The sequence below is a fragment of the Poecile atricapillus genome, chromosome 16 (assembly GCF_030490865.1).
Source record: "Poecile atricapillus isolate bPoeAtr1 chromosome 16, bPoeAtr1.hap1, whole genome shotgun sequence".
Taxonomy (NCBI): domain Eukaryota; kingdom Metazoa; phylum Chordata; class Aves; order Passeriformes; family Paridae; genus Poecile; species Poecile atricapillus.
Genome location: NC_081264.1, coordinates 9,501,923 through 9,518,745, shown reverse-complemented (window position 1 = coordinate 9,518,745; position 16,823 = coordinate 9,501,923). Strand labels below are relative to the sequence as shown.

At 52.5% G+C, this 16,823-nt stretch overlaps 1 protein-coding gene and 1 long non-coding RNA gene across 5 annotated transcripts; one reads left to right on the top strand and one right to left on the bottom strand.

Annotated features, from left to right (window-relative positions):
* The first annotated feature begins 1,099 nt into the window (after positions 1–1,099).
* LOC131585273 (uncharacterized) lies at positions 1,100–4,956 on the top strand. The gene is made up of 2 exons (XR_009278919.1): positions 1,100–1,343; positions 2,702–4,956. It is a non-coding gene; the product is annotated as an uncharacterized LOC131585273 (long non-coding RNA).
* On the bottom strand, positions 4,690–16,389 carry TBX3 (T-box transcription factor 3). 4 transcript variants are annotated; one of them, XM_058851209.1, is made up of 8 exons: positions 16,232–16,389; positions 15,172–15,616; positions 13,117–13,384; positions 11,747–11,893; positions 9,522–9,598; positions 8,079–8,236; positions 6,098–6,801; positions 4,690–5,531 (listed from the first exon to the last, which is right to left on the bottom strand). In XM_058851209.1, exons 2-8 carry the CDS (start codon positions 15,564–15,566, stop codon positions 5,085–5,087), a joined length of 2,196 nt encoding a protein of 731 aa, XP_058707192.1. In that variant the 5' UTR covers positions 15,567–15,616; positions 16,232–16,389; the 3' UTR covers positions 4,690–5,084. The 4 variants fall into 4 exon arrangements, with proteins under 4 accessions (XP_058707192.1, XP_058707194.1, XP_058707195.1 ...); XM_058851211.1 differs by lacking the exons at positions 15,172–15,616; positions 16,232–16,389 and adding an exon at positions 13,604–14,157; XM_058851212.1 differs by lacking the exons at positions 15,172–15,616; positions 16,232–16,389 and adding an exon at positions 13,803–14,147.
* Positions 16,390–16,823: the final 434 nt, after the last annotated feature.

The window sequence follows — 16,823 nt, the reverse complement described above, 5'->3', positions numbered from 1 at the left end:
CTCCTCTGTATTTTTAAATTTTCCCCCTTTTTCTTTCCTCTTCCCTTCTCCCAAACCCTCTTTCTGCCTTCCCAAAATCGTTTCCCGGTGCAATCCTGCAGCCCGAGGCGAGGGAGGAGGCGGGATGGTCCCTGCTTCCAAGACTTTTACGAACAATCGTTAAAGAAATCAACGGGGTTTTTTTTTGTTTTTTATTTATTTTATTTTATTTTCTCTTCCCTTGTGCAGAGGCCGGAGAGGTTCCCTTTGATCTGCGAGGCCTGGCGTGCTCCGATCCCGCACGCCGGCTGTGTGCGGGGAGGGGGCTTGGCCGCCGCGGGAGCCTCCGAGCCGGGACATGAAAGGGGGGAAGGAAAAAAAAAAATTTAAAAAAAAAAAAAAAAAAAAAAGGACGTCCAGGGTACGGGAGATCGACCGAAGGGCTTAAATATTTCATATTCCTGGAAGCTGTCAAGGCCAAAAACAACAACACGCCTCCCGCCTCCCCCGGAGTGTTTGCAGAGGGCAGGAGCGTGTGTGCGTGCGAGGGGCCGGGAGGCTGCGGGGGGAGGGGGGAAAGAGAGAGAGGGTCATAAATTTTCACTTGTAATCAATCAATAATTAACTAATAGCGGAGCGTGGGCCGAGCGCGCCGGCGGCGGCGGTGCCCGGCCCGCCGGGGTGTCGGTGTCGCGCTGTCCCCCGGGGCGCTGCGGCTCCGGGGAGCGCTCCGCGCTTCTCCCCCGCTCCATCCCGCCGGGGCGGCCGCGGCCCCGCTTTCCCAGAGACTTTGGACTCGGGGCTAAAATCTCCCGTGGGTAAAACGCGGCTCGGCTCCGAGCGGAGCCCGCGGGGAGCTGCTCCGCGCTGCCCGGCCGGGCTGCGGGCCCCGGGCTCACCCCAGCGCGCCCCGAGATCCCGCTCCGTGCGCTCCGTGCCCCCTCCCGCCCACCGCGGGTCCCTCCGGGGGTCTCGGGGCGCTGCCGGGGCTGCCCGAGAGGTGGCGCCGGCGCCCCGCAGGAGCCCCCCCGCCGCCGGCCACCCCCGCCCAGCGCCGGGTCGCCTGCATCAGCCATAAAACCATTGAGGATATCAAGACAGGCGCCAGGTGAGTAATAGACAGGATAATCCACAGAGATTGCTCGCTGTTTACCTCCATCCACAAGCGCCACAAGAGTTACTCATTAACGTTACTATATACAAATAAGATACACAAGAGATAAAGCCATTTGCAAGTCAGAGTTACACCTGCGGTACACGGATTTCTTGCAAGGGCATGGCGAGGGGGAGGTCAGCATTAGGCCCGTGGACAAGGAGGGTTTAAAGCAATCAGGCTGCACCCTCAGCTTTAAAAAGAATAAATGGTGAGCTCGGGGGTTGCGGCGCCCCGGGGCTGTCGGTGCCTGCCTGGCTTGCGGGGCGGCTACCGGGGCTCCTGGGCTGGCAGGAGATAGAGATGGACAAGGGGGGTCTGGGGGTGGCTGGCTGTGGCTCTCCTCTTGACCATCAGCAGCGCATTCCTCGCCAGCTCGGGAAATTTTCCCCACTCATACATACACAGATCATAGCGGCTCTCCCCGTCTAAGAGCCTTTTTGGGGACCAGCAGCTGAGAGAGGTAAAATCCAGAGATCCCCACATGATTCCTGAGGCCAGAGAGATGGGAGCGAGAGGCCTGGGGGGGTCTGTCATGGGCCGCTGCCTTGGCGCTGCCGCTGAGGCTCAGCACAGAGGGGAAAGCTGCTCCCCGTGGCTGTCCCACCCGCGGGGGCTGCCAGGGCTCTGTCCCGGCTCTGTCCCGGCTCTGTCCCGGCTCTGTCCCGCCTGCCTGCTCCCCTCGGCCCGGGTTCCCTCTCCCGGAGCGGCTCCAGCTCCCACCCGCGTGGAGGATCTGTGTGGAAAGCGGCTTGTGGGGCTGCAGCCTTCGGGCTGGCTGCACAGCCGCTGCCTCCTTCTTCGGGTGGATTTATCTTTTCATTCTTTTGCCTCTTCTCGCTGTCACCTCTATCCCCAAAAGCCCCTCCTCGCTCAGGGGAGCATCAGCTCAAGTGACATTTCCAGCAGCCGTCACCTTGGGCCATCCAAAGGTGAGGGAAGAGGGAGAGAAAAACTCCTGCTCAGCCCCAGCCCTTCTCCTGCTCAAACAGCGTGGATTTAAACAAAACCCTCATCCCCGAGATGAAATGGGAAGGGTCCCGTTCCCCCAAGAAGGGGAACGGTTTGATGTTCGTGGAGGAATTTTTAAATTAGAAAATCGAGGGGGAAAAAAATCCCCCACAACTTCATCAGCACTTTCACCCCCTGGATCTCCCTTTATCTCACCGGCACAGGAACCGGGGGCCGAGGGGCAGGCAGAGCATAAAACAGGATACAGGCTGGAAGTACATCCTTATAATATTTATTACTGGCCGAGGATGAATCGCTTTTCAATACACGGGCCACTAACTGTTGAAGGGATGGGGTGGGGGGGGAAATCTCATTAACAAGAAATATATATGTTCTGCTAAAGGATGTGCTCATAGACTGGCAGAGGTACAGCAGGGGCTGCCAGCTCTCCTCAGCTCTCCTCTCAGTCACCTCCCAGGCCCCTGGTCCAGCCTGGATGTCTGTCCCCGTTCCAGCTGTTTTCCAGCTTAATCTCGATATATCACGAGCCTAAGGGCCAGAAGAGGCGATTCCAATCGAAGGGCGAAAAATAGATTTTTAAAAACCATGTATTTCCAGGTGTAAGTGACCGGGAAAGCCAAATCCTCTGCCCGGACAGGAGAGGAAAACGAGCCCGGCAACAGCATCAACTCCTGAGCGCTTTACCTGGAAACTTTGAAGGAGGGCTCTGCATTAAAATTTAACCGATCTATTCTCTAATTCTTCACTTTTGCGTTATTAATTTATGACAGATAAAAGCATAGCTGAGCCTTTCTCATTAACTTTTCAAACGCCACTTAATATTGTTCCATTAAAAGAGGTGACTTTAGCAGCCTCTGGATCGACTTTAAAAGCGAGAGGGATAAAGACGGAAAAGGTACATTAAACAGCTTGCTTAAAACTCGTCCTTCCCCCCGCAACAATTCAAATGACACCATCTCGACTGGTTCGTACTAGCTCCTTCCAGGAGAAATAACTTAATATTGGGAATGGAAAAGGGGTGGAGGAGAAAGGCAGAACAGGGATATATATCTTTCAACCCCTCCATCCTCCCAGGCACTTCGGGGAGGGTTGGGGTGAAGGCATTTCACAGTACGCCCAAGACATTTCAATAAAAATTTATTGAAACTTCAGTGACTTTTAAAAGGAGGGGGAAAAAAAAATTACAGAAAAAAAAAAATTAGCAAGAACTTCTCGACATTTATATAACACAAAATATACCTTCATTTTTTTTTTTTTTCTTTGAACCAGCTCTGAGCACCTGACTTTCAACCCAAGAAAATATGCACTCACTCAAAACAAAGACAACAATAAGCACAGTAGTAAAACTCCATCGCGGGGTTGTTTTCTGACACACCGAAGAAACGGGCAAAAATAATAGAAAGTAAAAAATCCTAGAATCTTCACCTTTTTTTTTTTTTTCTCTCAAGCCACTGGAGAAGCCTGTTGTCGGGTATAAATGTAGATAATTTTGTGGTTGTTGACATTTTGAACACTGAAGAAATCGAGGATTAAAAGCTACCATGGCACGCTGCTTTGTCTTTTTCTCTTTCTGATTTTTTTTTTAAGGTCTTTGATTAATTTGGTTTCTTTCTGCTTTGCCTTTTGCATTCTGCTCCTTGACCAAAGGACGAGGTTTCCCTGGGCTGAGCTCTGATTTAAAAACTGAGCCCTCACAAATGGGGGGATTTATCCTCTGGGTCGGGATCTATGTTTAAAGGAATTACCAACTTGAAATGAAAACGACTAAAAATAAAAACAGAAGGAAAAAAAAGAAGACCGCTGCAGTCGTATTTACAGAGATATGTACAATGTCAATAAATTAAAGTTTAATTTCGAGTATTCATATTCCACGTATTTACAAGAGTTATCAAATAATTACATAAATACTTTGTTTTAATAATAGTGTCCGCTCTTTTCTTCTTCTCAGTATGTTAAACCTTGTTATTGCATATACAATTAAAGAGGGAAAGCTGTGATAAATCTACAGTCGAGCTACAGACGTTTTTAGATAAAATAAATTCACTTTTTTTTTCTTTCCAACTACACTTCTTATTTTTGTTGCTACAAGGGAGGATGTTGAAGGTAGAGGGACAAAGGTCTTATTTTTGTTTTCATTATTATTAATAATAATTTTTTTCCCTGGGATTTGAAACGAGCATTAAAAATAAACAACAAAACCCCACTGAAATAAAAAATACCACCACCCCCCCTCAAAAAAAAAAATTAGAAAAAAAAAAGCAGACTACTCTGGAACATGCAAAAAAAAAAAAAAAAAAAAAGCCACCAACTGGCTCTCAGACATCACAATAATATTTTAAACACACAGCTTCCCTTAATATCGACTGAGGGGGTTGTGGTTAACAACCCGCCCAGGAAACAACTGTTGAAGAACCAATACGTGAGTTACGCACTTTTCTTTCGGAGAGAAAAAAAAAAAAAAAAAAAAAATCACTTCTCTTACTTAATTTTTATTTGTAAGTTTGTTTGACTTTTTTGTTTTATTTTTTATTTTAGGTCTTTTTTTTCTTTTTTTTTTTTCTTTTTCTTTTTTTTTTTTTCCTTCGGGGTGTTTTGGTTTGGGGTTGTTTTTTTTTTTTTTCTTTTTACACTGATAAAAAAAATAAAAATAAAAAATAAGAGGATGCCACAAACCCCACCGGTGCCTCGATCCGGCCAGTTCTGCTCCTTGTGAGGAGCCTCCAACCCAGCGCTCCCCCATCCCCGACCCTTTTCCCTGCTCCACCTTTTTGTTGCTAAACACACACACAACGCCGCGATATTTTATATGTTAAAAAAAAAAATAATAAATTGAAAGAGGGAGAAAAAAAAAATAGAGGGGGGTAAAATAAACAAAACAAAACAAAACAAAAAAAACCACTCGCGGGGTGGAGGATGTGGTTTCTATCAAACAAAGTGCACTGCGAGACTGATTTGAAATGAGCTCCCGGAGGCCGGGGGGTTACGGGGAGCCGCTGCGGGATCTGTCCTGCTTGGGGTCGAGCCCACTGACCAGGCGCTGGATGTTCTGCAGTTCGCTGGTGGCCGCCTCCTTGTCCGCGCCCAGCTTGGGGGACAGCGACACGGAGCCGGACGAGAGGGTGGAGGAGCGGCTGGTGAGGTCCGAGGCGGAGTCCAGGGCCACGGAGCCGGGGCTGGCGCTCAGCCCGCTCGCCTTGCCCTCCCCGGAGCCGGCGGCCAGGCCGGGCAGGGCGGTGGTGAGGAGGCTGCTGCCGTCCGCCAGGGGCACGGGCAGCGGGTAGGGGCTGTAGCGGAGCCGCGGCCGCACGGCGCTCAGGAACGGGTGCCGGTGCACGGAGCTGGAAGCGGCGCTGGAGGCGGCGGCCGCCGCGGCCATGTAGGTGTAGGGGTAGGGGAAGAGGCTGCCGAAGGGAGACATGGCCAGGCCCTGCGGGAGGGGAGGAGAGAGAGGAAAGGGTTACCGGCCCGCACGCTCCCCGCCGGCCGCTGCTCCGCGCACGGGACGGCGGGGGGATGGAGGAGCTGTCCTCCCCCTGCCCGGGCTCTGCCCCCCACCGCCCCGCTCCCAGCGGAGCCCAAAGGGCCGAGGGGTTTCTCCCCCGCTCTCCCCATCACCGGGCGATTCTCTTGCTCTGGGGCAAGTGCCCTTTACCCGCAGGTCCTGCCCCCACTCCCGCTCCGGGAGCCCCGGGCACTCCCCCCCGACGGCGGCTCCGCTCCGCAGGCCGGGACGCGCCCGCAGCGCCCCGCTCCTGCCCCGGCTGTGCCGGGGGTGAGCGGCTCCGGAGGACAGCGGGGAGGGGGGAGAGCTCAGGGAGATCACGCTAGGCCACCCTCCCCGCCCACAGCTCTCCCTCCTCCGACTTTCAGCCGAGCCCTGTGACCGGCCCCTGGGAGGGGCGGCGGGGGCACATGGGAGCGAGGAATCGGAAGGAGGTGCCCGGGGCCGGAGCCCCCCTGGCCCGGAGGGGCGGCGCGGGGGGAATGCAGTACCTGTGAAGCCAGGACGTGCTGCTGCAGATGGAAAGGCAAAGCAGCCGCCGATGCTCCCGAGAGTCCCTGGGCCGCCGCCGTGGCCATGACCGTGTTGTCCAGTCCCGAGACCCCGGCGGACGCCCCGGAGACGGTGGCGAGGAGGGGTCCCATGCCCGCGGCCATGCCGGAGAAGGCTCCCCCCATGGCGAACTGCCCGGGGTGCAGCAGCAGCGGGTGCCCGTTCCCCAGCGGGTTGAAGAACTGCTGGCCGGCCAGGGCAGGGGGAAAGCCGAGGTTCTGCAAGTGTCCCTGGCTCAGGTGGGCCGTGCTGTCGGTTTGCACCGTCAGGGGGGTGAAGGGCTCTTTCCCCAGCAGTCGGTTCTCATCTACTTTGGGGCCATCCCTGAGGGGGCTTTTCAGTTCCTCGCCGCTCAGGCTTCCCCCCCGGGTGCTGGAAGAGATGGTAGCTGGGCTGTGCCGGGAGTCCGGAGGGGCTTTCTCAGTCCTCTCTCGGCCCCGACTCCCTGCCGAGTCCCCAGGGAAGAAGTGGCTTTTGGAGGGGCTGCCGCCCTTGTCCCGGGGGTCGTCCCCGGCGGTGGCAGCGGAGCTGGCCGGCGCTGGGGTGGCGGCGGTGGTCGTGCTGATTTTGCCCGACTCGTTGCCTTCTAGCAAGGGATCGTCTTTGCTGTCTGCATCGCTGTCTCCCTCGCTGGGACAGAGATCTGCAAGACAAAGGGGGCCCGGCGCTGGGATCCGGCACTGCACATCCCGAAATCCCCACCGGGCTGGGAGACGGGGCAGAAAGGCTTCTTGGCCTGCCAGAGGTTTGTGTGGAAATGCTTCCCCTTTTTTATTATTATATAAATAAATACAGCCCCCGGCTCCCACCGCCCGCCCCGTCCAAGCCAGCCCGAGCTTTACACAAGGCAGCAAAATTGGCTGTGAAACAAAGGGGCAGCCCGGAGGAGCGACCCCCCAGCCGGGCGGGCCCGGGGCCAGCGGCTCCGCCAGGGACCCCCCGTCCCACCCCGGCTGCAGCGGGGGCAGAGGAGGAACGGGACAGTAACAACCTCGGGGCAGGGCTGAAGGGCCTTGGGGATGTGTCTCCTACGAAGTTTTCCAAAGTTTTCATCCCTTTCAATGGGCAAACTTTGCAAACGCACACAGAGACACCCTGCAGCCGTCTTCATCGCCCCCTGGGCCCCCCTTCTCCCCAAACACATGCACGGCTTCGCTGGATTCCTCTGCACTTCATCTCCTAATTTCAGCGCCCCAGGTGTGAAGCTCTGGTTTGCTTTTCGGGTCCCCTCCCAGCTCCCCTCCCCTCAGCTCGGCAGGCCTTTAAAAAAACGAGTAAAACAACTACAAAAAAGAGGTTGTTTCCTCCTCCCCCTGCCCCCCCAGCCCGGGATGGATTAATACATACGAGAGAGCTGCAGACAGCTCCCAACCCCGCACGGAGAAAGCCGGGGTGACTTTTCTATAACAAAGTTCGGGACTGTATCCAGGGGAAAGATCCTTCCTCTAGTAACAGATTCAGTGAGGAATATTAATGGAGTGACTCCAGTTTTGAACTTTTGCCCCGTGGTCTGTCTTTGCTCCCTTGGCTCGGAGCTGGCTCCTTTCTGAACCAGGGACAGGAGGGATGAATGTGCAGCAAGGGGAGAGGGAGGCCGGGGGGGGAGAGGGAGAAGGAGAGGAAGAGTGAGGAAGGCAGAGAGAAGAGAGTGAGAGGGGAGAAGGGAGGAAAGACAAAAAGAAAGGAAACAAAAATAGTGAGGGAAAGAAGGAAAGAGAGGGAGGAAAAACTAAAGAGAGAAAGAGTAGAGAAAAGAGAGTGAAGAGACAAAACAGGAGAAAAGAAGGAAAGAGGTGGGAAGGAAGGCAAGAGGGAAGGAAGGAAAGCGGGCCAGTGCCCCAGTGGAAGGGCCAGGATTTGCCACCACACAGAGCGGGCACCCAGGCTCTCCCAGAGGAGACCAGGGGCCACAGCTCTCACCTTTGAGGCTGGAGGTGCCCACGGCAGGCACGGCAGGACAGGAGGACTGGGCAAAGCACTTGAAGGCCGTCTGCTCATTGGACGACTCGTCCGAGGTGGGATTCTCCTTCTTCTGCCTCTCGTCGTACACCCGCATGGACTGCAGGGTCAGCTGCTTCCTGCGGGCACAGAACCCGCTGGGCGAGCGGCCCCCGGACCCCTCCTCCTCCTCCCCAGCCCCTCCTGGAGCTCCTATCCGGGCACGAGGAGCACGGGGGAATTAAGAGCCACGGTTCCCTCGAGGAGAAGAGCGCGTTTCTGGCAGGCAGCGCTTGGCTGCTAATGAGAGGAGATTTCTTGGAAGCGAGAGCAGCTCCTCAGCGAGGGCTGATATTAAAGACAAGGGGCGGAGGGGAGAGGGAAGCATTCCCTGGAGATTAGCTTTGAAAAGGCAAGGATGTTCCAGAGATATGAGCCATCTTAATGGTTGCTAAGATTGCTAGGAAGTGGTTATTTTGTTAGGCACTTTATGTAATCTTTTCACCAACAATTAACCCGGAGTAAAAAATCTATTTATATTTAGAGAAATTAGAAATCATTTCCGTCCTGTGGCTCCAGCGCTGGCTTTATTTTCACACTGATGGACAAGAGGAGCTGGCGTGTGCATGTTTGTGTGTGTGTGCTGGGCAGGGAGAGAGGCCCCTTGGTTTACACCACGTTCCCCCCACCTTTTTATTTTGTTGTTTGTTTGAAAAAAGAGGAACAGATCGATTTATTCATTATCTAACCCCTTGTGTAAATGGCTAAAATATCCTGTTTCCTGTAACACACCAAAACAGACATATCCCCCGTCAAAGAAAAAAAACTGTCCCTTTTTTCTCCTTATATTTTCTTCTTATATTAAAAATAAAAGTCTTGAGTCTCATTATGCTGAGTTCTGCCTGCCTACCTGGAGCACAAACCGTGTCCTGCTGCTTTTGGAAAAAAATAAAGAATCTTCTCTCATTAATTACTTCCATATTCATGAGATACCTCTGTCCAAACATATTTATATGTTTCTCCTCCACATTTCACTCTTTTCCACGCAGTCCCCAGAAAAATGCCAGAGGAGATTCAAGCAGCGCTCAGTCCTCACTTGTCCCTCTTCCCCAGTCCCAGATCCAAACTACACTGCAATATTCCCTCTCGAATTTTTAAGGGGAAGTTTTTCTCTGGTAATATTTGCTAAATGTACCTCACTCCCTTTGGCCAGTCATCCCCTGCGACGTGAAAACTGAACGTGAAGAGCAGGAAAGAATTCCCATGCAATCCCTTTGACGTTATTAATGCCAAGATCCTTATGGATTTTGGCGGGGGGAAGTGTGGTTTGGAGGCGAGGCAAGGTGATTTTGACCTCTGCTCATGTTCTGAGCTTAACACATGGAAACCAAACGAGGTGCCTGCACAGAATCGAGCCAGACTCACCTCTTTTCCCTCCTTCCATTCCCGGTGTCCCGAAAACCTTTGGCAAAAGGGTTGTTGTCGATTTTTAATTGCGTGATCTATAGGAGAGAGAGGAAAAAAAAAAAAAATAGCCAGGGGTTTGGGGCAGAATAAGGAGATTTTTGTATTAAAAAACAACAGCAAACCCCGCTTTTCCCAGTTCCCCAGTGCTGGCAGGATCCTGGCAGGAGTAGGACAGGGCAAAGGGCAAAGGTCCCTGGTTTTTGGGTGAATCCATGTGTTTTCCCGAGCTGTTTGGAAGCAGCTCTCCCCCAATCCCCCGCCGGGCTGGCTGGTGACCTGGACCGTGGTGGCAATGAAAGAGCCCCGTGTTGCTGCCACCACATCGGAATTAATTGAGCCGTGCAATGAGATCCATGCAAGTTATGCCTGTGCTTAAAACTCTTTAAATACCATAATTAAACCGCAAAGGAATCATACCCACCTCCTTGCTATAATAAAATACTTTATATAATCGCATTATGCTCCGTGTGTGTTGGGGCGCCAGGGGTGCCAGGAGCCAGTTCATGTTTTTTTGGGGGGATGTGTGTGGAAGTTTTTTCGGTTTTGGTTTCCTCGGGGTTCAGGTGATGGCAGGGAATGGCTGTTGGGAGGGATGGGGGGTGCGGGGCATCCCGCAAGTGCCCGGTGCCCTCGCGTACGATGCACGGAGCCGAATTCCCAGCCCGGCCGGGGCTCACCCCGCTGGAACAGGATGGGAGCAGTGGGAACGGGAATGCCGCCTCCCCGCCGCTCCATTCCCGGGCTCGGACCGGGCTGGAAGCACAGCAACCCCCCAGTTTAGGAGCACAGGATGACTCCAAGAAGGAAACCCCTCCTGTGTCCGAGTGTGGGCAGGACCCGAATCACCCCCCCGCCGCACACACGGGATCAGGAGAGAGCAGGAAAACCCCACTGCTAAAACCAGCGGGACCTTTAATCCAGGTGCTCCCGGCCGTGCCTTCTGCTCCCCCCGCGCCGAGCCGAGCGCTCCCCGCCGCTCCCGCACGCCGCTTCCAGCCGATTTCATGGCAATCACACAAATATGCTCATTTCTGTCCTTCAACCCAGCCGCCCCCAGCTGATAGACCGGACCGGCCAGCCCTGCTGATAAGTCCCAAAGCAAAGTCTACTCTCTGTACACTCATTTTCTTTCAGCTTCCTTGCAAGTGCCCGGCTGCAGAGGGAGAGGAAAACAGCCCGAGCTCCGAGGGGGAAGTGGCTTTTTGGAAACCGAGGGCAGAAGAGTACAGAGCCCTCCTTTTCACCCCTGAATTTTTGACGGTGAAGGATGTGAGGGGCAGAGAGGGGCACAGGGGAGCTGCAGCGAGCGGGCGCTGCGCATCCAGAGCCTCTGCGCTCAACACACGGGAACGCAAAGTTGTAATTCACAGACAAGAAAAAAATCAAAGCCCCTTTTTTGGCTCCTTCGCTTCCTTCCACTTGACTTAATTATCGTAAATTCGCCGTTTGCCACTCTCCCAAATATACCACCTTCATCGCAAGCGACAATAAACCAGCAGCAATGGAAAGGCAGCATTTGCAGCGCTGCAAAACTTTCTCACACGGGCTTTTTCAGCCCTTCCAGCTAAATTCAAGCGAGATACCCCTCTCTGACCAGAGCATATTTCTGCACCACAAAAAATAATAAAACACTGCAGGATGAAAAAAAAAATCATAATATAATAATAATAGGAACCAGACGTGCGCTCCAGCCTTATTGCCAATTGCTGTTAAAGGAGCTAAAACAGCACAAAGGCCAGGAAGAATTACAAAATCTCGGCCCCGCTGCTCTCCCCACTCTGTCTTTCGACACACGGAGCCGAGTCTTTTTCATTATTTTTTTTTTTCCCTGATGCATCTTAGATTAAATCCACGCTAAGAGCAGCAAACCCCACCCCATCCCTTTCTTCATACTGGGGAGATATGCTGGGGAAAAAAAATGGCACAAAACCCCTAAACATTCTCTCCCTCACCCCCAGCCCCCCTTCCTTTTAATTGCCTTCCCCGAGGTCGGTATTAGGAGAGTGCTCGACCCCCTCCCCCAGCACTTTCCCGAAGTTGGATCAAGGAGATTTTGGGGGAAAAGATGAGGGGGAGAGAGAGAAGAGCGGGATGGGCTTCGTGAGTTTTAAGGGAACAATGCAGAGTAAAAGTTCTCTTAAAAGCCAAAACACGTAAAACAAATCCTCTCTTAATCTCCTTACCTTATCATTCTGGTATGCGGTCACTGCGATGAATTCAGTCTCCGGGAAAACGTAGGTCCTGAACGTGCTGTAAGGAAGCTTGAGGATATCGTTGGCTCGGACGATGTGGAAGCGGGGCTGGTACTTGTGCATGGAGTTTAAAATGGTCTGGGGGGGCAGCGGCCGGCAGCAGACAGGGCAGCAGGGGGGGAAAGAAGACGGTCAGCAGGAGCAGCATTTCCCCAGCCATCGGCACTTTCTCCTTCTAATTTGCCTTCCTTCTCCTTCCTCCCCTCACTCCTCCCCGCCAAGCACACTCCAAACACACGCACACGCCTCGCAGCATCCAGCTAAAAGTCCTGACAGCTCCAGCTCGCCGGGGTTAGGCTCTCGCTGGACCTCTCGAGGGACAGGAGAGAAGGGGGAATCCCCTCAGAACTCTGCTCGGAGAGGGGGACAAGCTTTTGGGCTCCGGCAGCAATGCCTTTTGATTTCAAAGTGTAAAAAAATAATAATAAAATCCAGCAAAGCAGCAGCAGCAGCTACAGTTGCAACACCACCACGAGAGCCTCGGCTCGGTCTAATTGCGTGCCCCAATTCACTTAAGGCCTTCTGCGAACGGCAAAAATGTATCGTCTAATCGAATCCCAGCAGCAAATGCAATCTTCAGCACATTAGAGATCCCCCGGCCGCGGCCACCAGCAGCAAGCCCCGGCTCCGAGGCGGAGGCTTTCCCAGGAATAGAAAGAAATGGCCAGGATCGACAGAGCACTTATCAGCAGGTTTGTTTGATTTCACTCTCAGGGTAAGTTTTTATCTCTGCACACCCGGTAAATGTAAAGGAGTGGATAGACATGAATGGGCAACTTGACCTCTGCTTTTGGTCCCTGTTTATTTTCACTCCGGCTTGCTTTACATTATCCAGATTAATATAGATTTAAACGTTTGCGTACTTAGGCCTTTAAGCCCTTTATACACATATGCATATCGTTTTCCTACGCTTAGAAAGTGTGATCGACTTTATTAAAAATATATATAGATATATAAAGTCACCGCAGCTCTGAGAAATATCGAGTTGCGCTGCGCTGGAAATGTATCCCTAAAGTTAAGGCTGCATGGCACGGGGAGGTTACAGAGTAAACTCCAGGCTTTAATCCTGACCTCAGCAGGAGGAAAAATCGAGAGCTATTATAAAGCGGGCAGATGCCGGTGCCCGGGTGCGTGGGGAGGTCTTTTTGCCCCGTTTTCCCCGCATTTCGGCCGCCCACCGGGGCCAGCCCGGCCGAGCAGCCGCCGTGCCCCGGGCACACCCCCCCGCCGGGACCCCCCGCTCCGGCCGGGCGGCGAGGGAGGGGAAAAGGGGGGCAAAGGAAGGTGTAAAAGGCACTCACAAATCCGTGCTTGTCAGAGATGTTGTTAGTGAGCTTCAGCTTGTGAAAGGTGACGACTTTGGACATCCATTGTTCGCCGGTGGCCGGGCTGTCCGGGTGGATGTACATTCTCTTTGGCATTTCAGGGTCAGCCTTGCCGGCTACCATCCACCGGGAATTATGGAATTTGTACCTACAATCATCAGCCGCCACGATATCCATCAATAAAATGTACTTGGCCTTTTTATCCAGTCCAGTGCATCTCACTTTAAATGGAGGAAACATTCTCCTATGGGCAGAGGGGAGGGGAGGGAGGAAGGGGAAGAAAAGACAAGACAAAAAAAAAATATAATTAATTACAGCGTTTAAATAAGCTTCTGAATTTTGGTAGCACGTCGACCAAGCAACTACTTCAGCTCTCAAAAGCGGCAGAGTAACTCTGTGTCCAGCAAAAAGGTCCCCCCCACCTCCCCCCCCCCTGCCCCCAGCGAAAAGGTTTCTCAAATACTTAAAAGTTGCAGGAGAAAATGGTCCCTGGATGGGAAAGGTACGCATTCCCTAGAAATCAGCAGGCGCCAACCTCTCCCTGCCATTCCTAAACAGCAAAGGCCCATTTGGGGCTCTCTGATCTCTCATTAGTTTCCTTTTTGCCTGCTAAACAAAGAAATGGGAGCTGATGGCACCCCGATAAAATAAATGGTCTGAACTGTTACAAGCCGAGCTCCAGATAGAGTGCGCGGTTTTACACTTTACAGACGGGAATAAAATGCCCCCAGCGAGGGCAGCGGGGCTCTCCCCGTGCTCCGGGATCCCCCCGTGTGCCGAGGCTTCTCTGCAAACCCCGCTCCCCTCCGCTCCCAGCTCCGGCTCCCAACTGCAACAGGATACCACAAATTTGCTGTTTATTATATCGAGTGCTTGGCATTCAGCAAATCTCAACTTAAAAGGAAACACATGACTTTGCAACATGTAAGAGCTCTTAATACTGGCCGAGGCTTTTCACGCAAAAACTTTTGACCACAATTAACAGAAAAAACTTCGGGAGAGCAGTAAAATGGGCGAGGAGAATTTTTTTTTTTTTTTTTTCTCCTTGCTGCTTTTAGGGCTTGTATTTATTTTTTTTCCCCTGAGCCTGTAGCCTGCAACTGGTGCTTTGCAAATAGGCGAAGCTCCAGCGAGGCAGCAGAAGGCCATCTAAGAAGACTTTTCAGGAGTGGCTTCCTCGAGTAATTCTCCTAGCAAATCACACGTGGAGAGTTTGGGAGGTTTCTCAGAGAGCCCCTTAGAAAAACACGCGGGTTCAAAGGGGGTTTTCACCCTATGTATCATCACAGCAATAGGTAGAGTTGTAAAAGAGTCCAGATGTCAATAAGTAGCTAATATAGAGAGAGATTTCAGACGGGTAAACCTATAAAAAGCAGAAATGCTGAGCGTGGACGCGCCGTGTGTGTTCATTCATTCCCACGTGAAGGTTACATAAATACAGGGACAGGCAGCGAGGAGCTGCAAACCCTTCCCTGCCACTCCAGCAGCGGCTGCAGGACGGCTGGGGACTTCTGTCAGCTTTTCTGTACATTTCCAGACATAATCAGACAGCACAAAGCCAGCCGAGACCCCAGCACAGAGCGAGGCAGAGCCTGACACACCGAGCCTATCTGCCCTCCTGCCCCACCAGCAGCCAGACCTCGCTCCAGAGGATTTTTCCTTCATTCCCCTTCCTTAAGGAAGAAAACTGCGTGTAGCGAGAGCAGGCCAGCCCCTTTGCCAACCCCAAATTATTTTTCTGCCTGCTCCCAGTTTTCTCCAGCAAGCATTAAGCTGCTGAAGCATGAAGGGACCCTCTCAGCCCCTGCACACGCTGAGCAGGGCCGGGTCGCGCCTGGGCTTTTCCCGGCAGCGTGGTGCCCCAGACGGGCTCGGATCTTCAGCTGCCTTAAGCTTTCCAGAATTCCAGGTGAAAGGAGATTTAGGGAGGAAACCGCCGGAGAGAGAGAGCCTTGCCCTGGTGGGGTGCAGAGACTGAGGAATGGGGGACAAGGGGGGTGGAAAAGGCACGAACCCCCGACCCAGACCTACCTTCCCGATTTGGTAATCACCATCTCCGTGCCTCTTTTATGGAATTGCTCCCAAAGCTCTTTAGCTTCCAGATGCACTTTCGGATCGTCTTCTACCTCTTCCTCTGGCTCCAGAGTTTTTAAAGGCCTCAGATGGGCTGCAGCCTGGTGACCCAGGGAAGAAAAGGGAATACCAGTCTCTGCAGCCCCCACTAACTGATCCATGATGGGTTTAGCCAGAGCCCCGGGAAGGGAGAGGGCGGCTGCCCCGTTGGGAGGCAAAGCCAGAGCCGGGAAGAAGGGAGGCTGATGTCCCAGCACGGCGCTCATGGCAAAGTCCGGTGCCCGGTGCGGTAAAAAAGGATGATAAGCCATGCTTGTCCCAGGGATTACTGGATCTCTCATCGGTAAATTCATCCACTCCACTCCTCGGTCTTCCTACTGCTGGAGTAGTCCCGGAGTGGTTTCTAACAGCACATCACGAAGAAGAAAAAATAAGATAATAACAGTAACAGCAATAAAGCGCCAAAAAAAAAAAATATATATAAAAAAGGTTGGGGGAAAAAACAAGCTCTAAACAGCACAGTACATGAGGGAGAGGCAGAACTTCTACAGCCTACAACTTCCCGAGCCGGGGCTCATCCCCAGCCCTCGGGACAGCGGATTAACAGGATTGTTCATTATTAGTCTTGCTTTTTCTCGTGTTCGGTCTCTGAGGTTTTGTTTTGCTTTTTAGTTGTTTGCGTTTTTTTTCCTGAGTTGAAGTCCTTGCGCTGGAAAAGAAACGCTGAAGAAGGGAAGAAAAAAAATCCACCGGGTTCGCTGTCTGCTCCTGTTGTCGCAGAAGGGCTGGACAAGCTGAAATCCTTTTTTTTTTTTTTTTTTTCTTCTTTTTTTCTCTTAGTCCCAATCCCCCTTCTCTTCTTCCGTGGCGGAGGGTGACGGCTCGAAGCTGGGTTTTCTTTTTGGGTGGCTGGCTCTCTTCCCCCTCCCCCCCACCCCTCCACCTTTCCTCCGTACGGTCAGGCTGTGGAGCAGAGGCTGGGAAAGGAGGGAAAGCAGAAAGAAGCAAACAAACCCACCCCCCCTCGCCGGCCGAGGAAGGCTCCTGAGCAACCTTCAGCAGCAAAAACTTGTAGGGAAATCTCGTTTCCGCCTCGCCTTCCTCACTCCAAGCAGGAGCTGGTCAGGGTGCCCTGATTTCCATCAGGATCTCTTCTTTCTTTCACCCTCCTTTTTTTTTTTTTTTTTTTTTAAATTTAATTTTCCCCCTCTCTTTCTCTTTCGCTGTGCCTTAAAAAAAAAAAAATCTGGCAGAATTATACTGCTGTCTCCATAAAAGAGAGAGAGAAAGTGAGAGGGAAAGAGAAAGGAAGAGAAAAAGGGGGGAGGGAGAAAGAGAGGAAAAGAGAAAGAGAGAGAAGAGAGAGGGAGAAGGAGCCTCTCGGCTCTGAGAATTCCCTGTGAGTCTGTGCTCTGCGTGCACCCGATCGTAGGGATGTGTTGTGGGTTACAGGGGAGCTGGAGCCGCCTTGATTGGCTCTTTGACGCTTTCGGACCAATTGTGAGGCTCCATAGGCGGGGTTCTGACAGCTCGGGTGGAGGGGGACAGCGCCGAGTTATAAAAAGAAGGTGTCGGAAACTGTAACGCTGCAGCAAAGCATCACTAGTACT

Excerpts from the sequence above, each read along its gene's own strand:
- TBX3 (XM_058851209.1), bottom strand. The coding sequence starts at position 15,566 with ATGAATTTACCGATGAGAGATCCAGTAATCCCTGGGACAAGCATGGCT. Across the intron at positions 13,385-15,171 it reads GTGATTACCAAATCGGGAAG|GAGAATGTTTCCTCCATTTA; the intron begins GTAGGTCTGGGT and ends CTCTGCCCATAG. Across the intron at positions 11,894-13,116 it reads TCTCTGACAAGCACGGATTT|ACCATTTTAAACTCCATGCA; the intron begins GTGAGTGCCTTT and ends CTGCCCCCCCAG.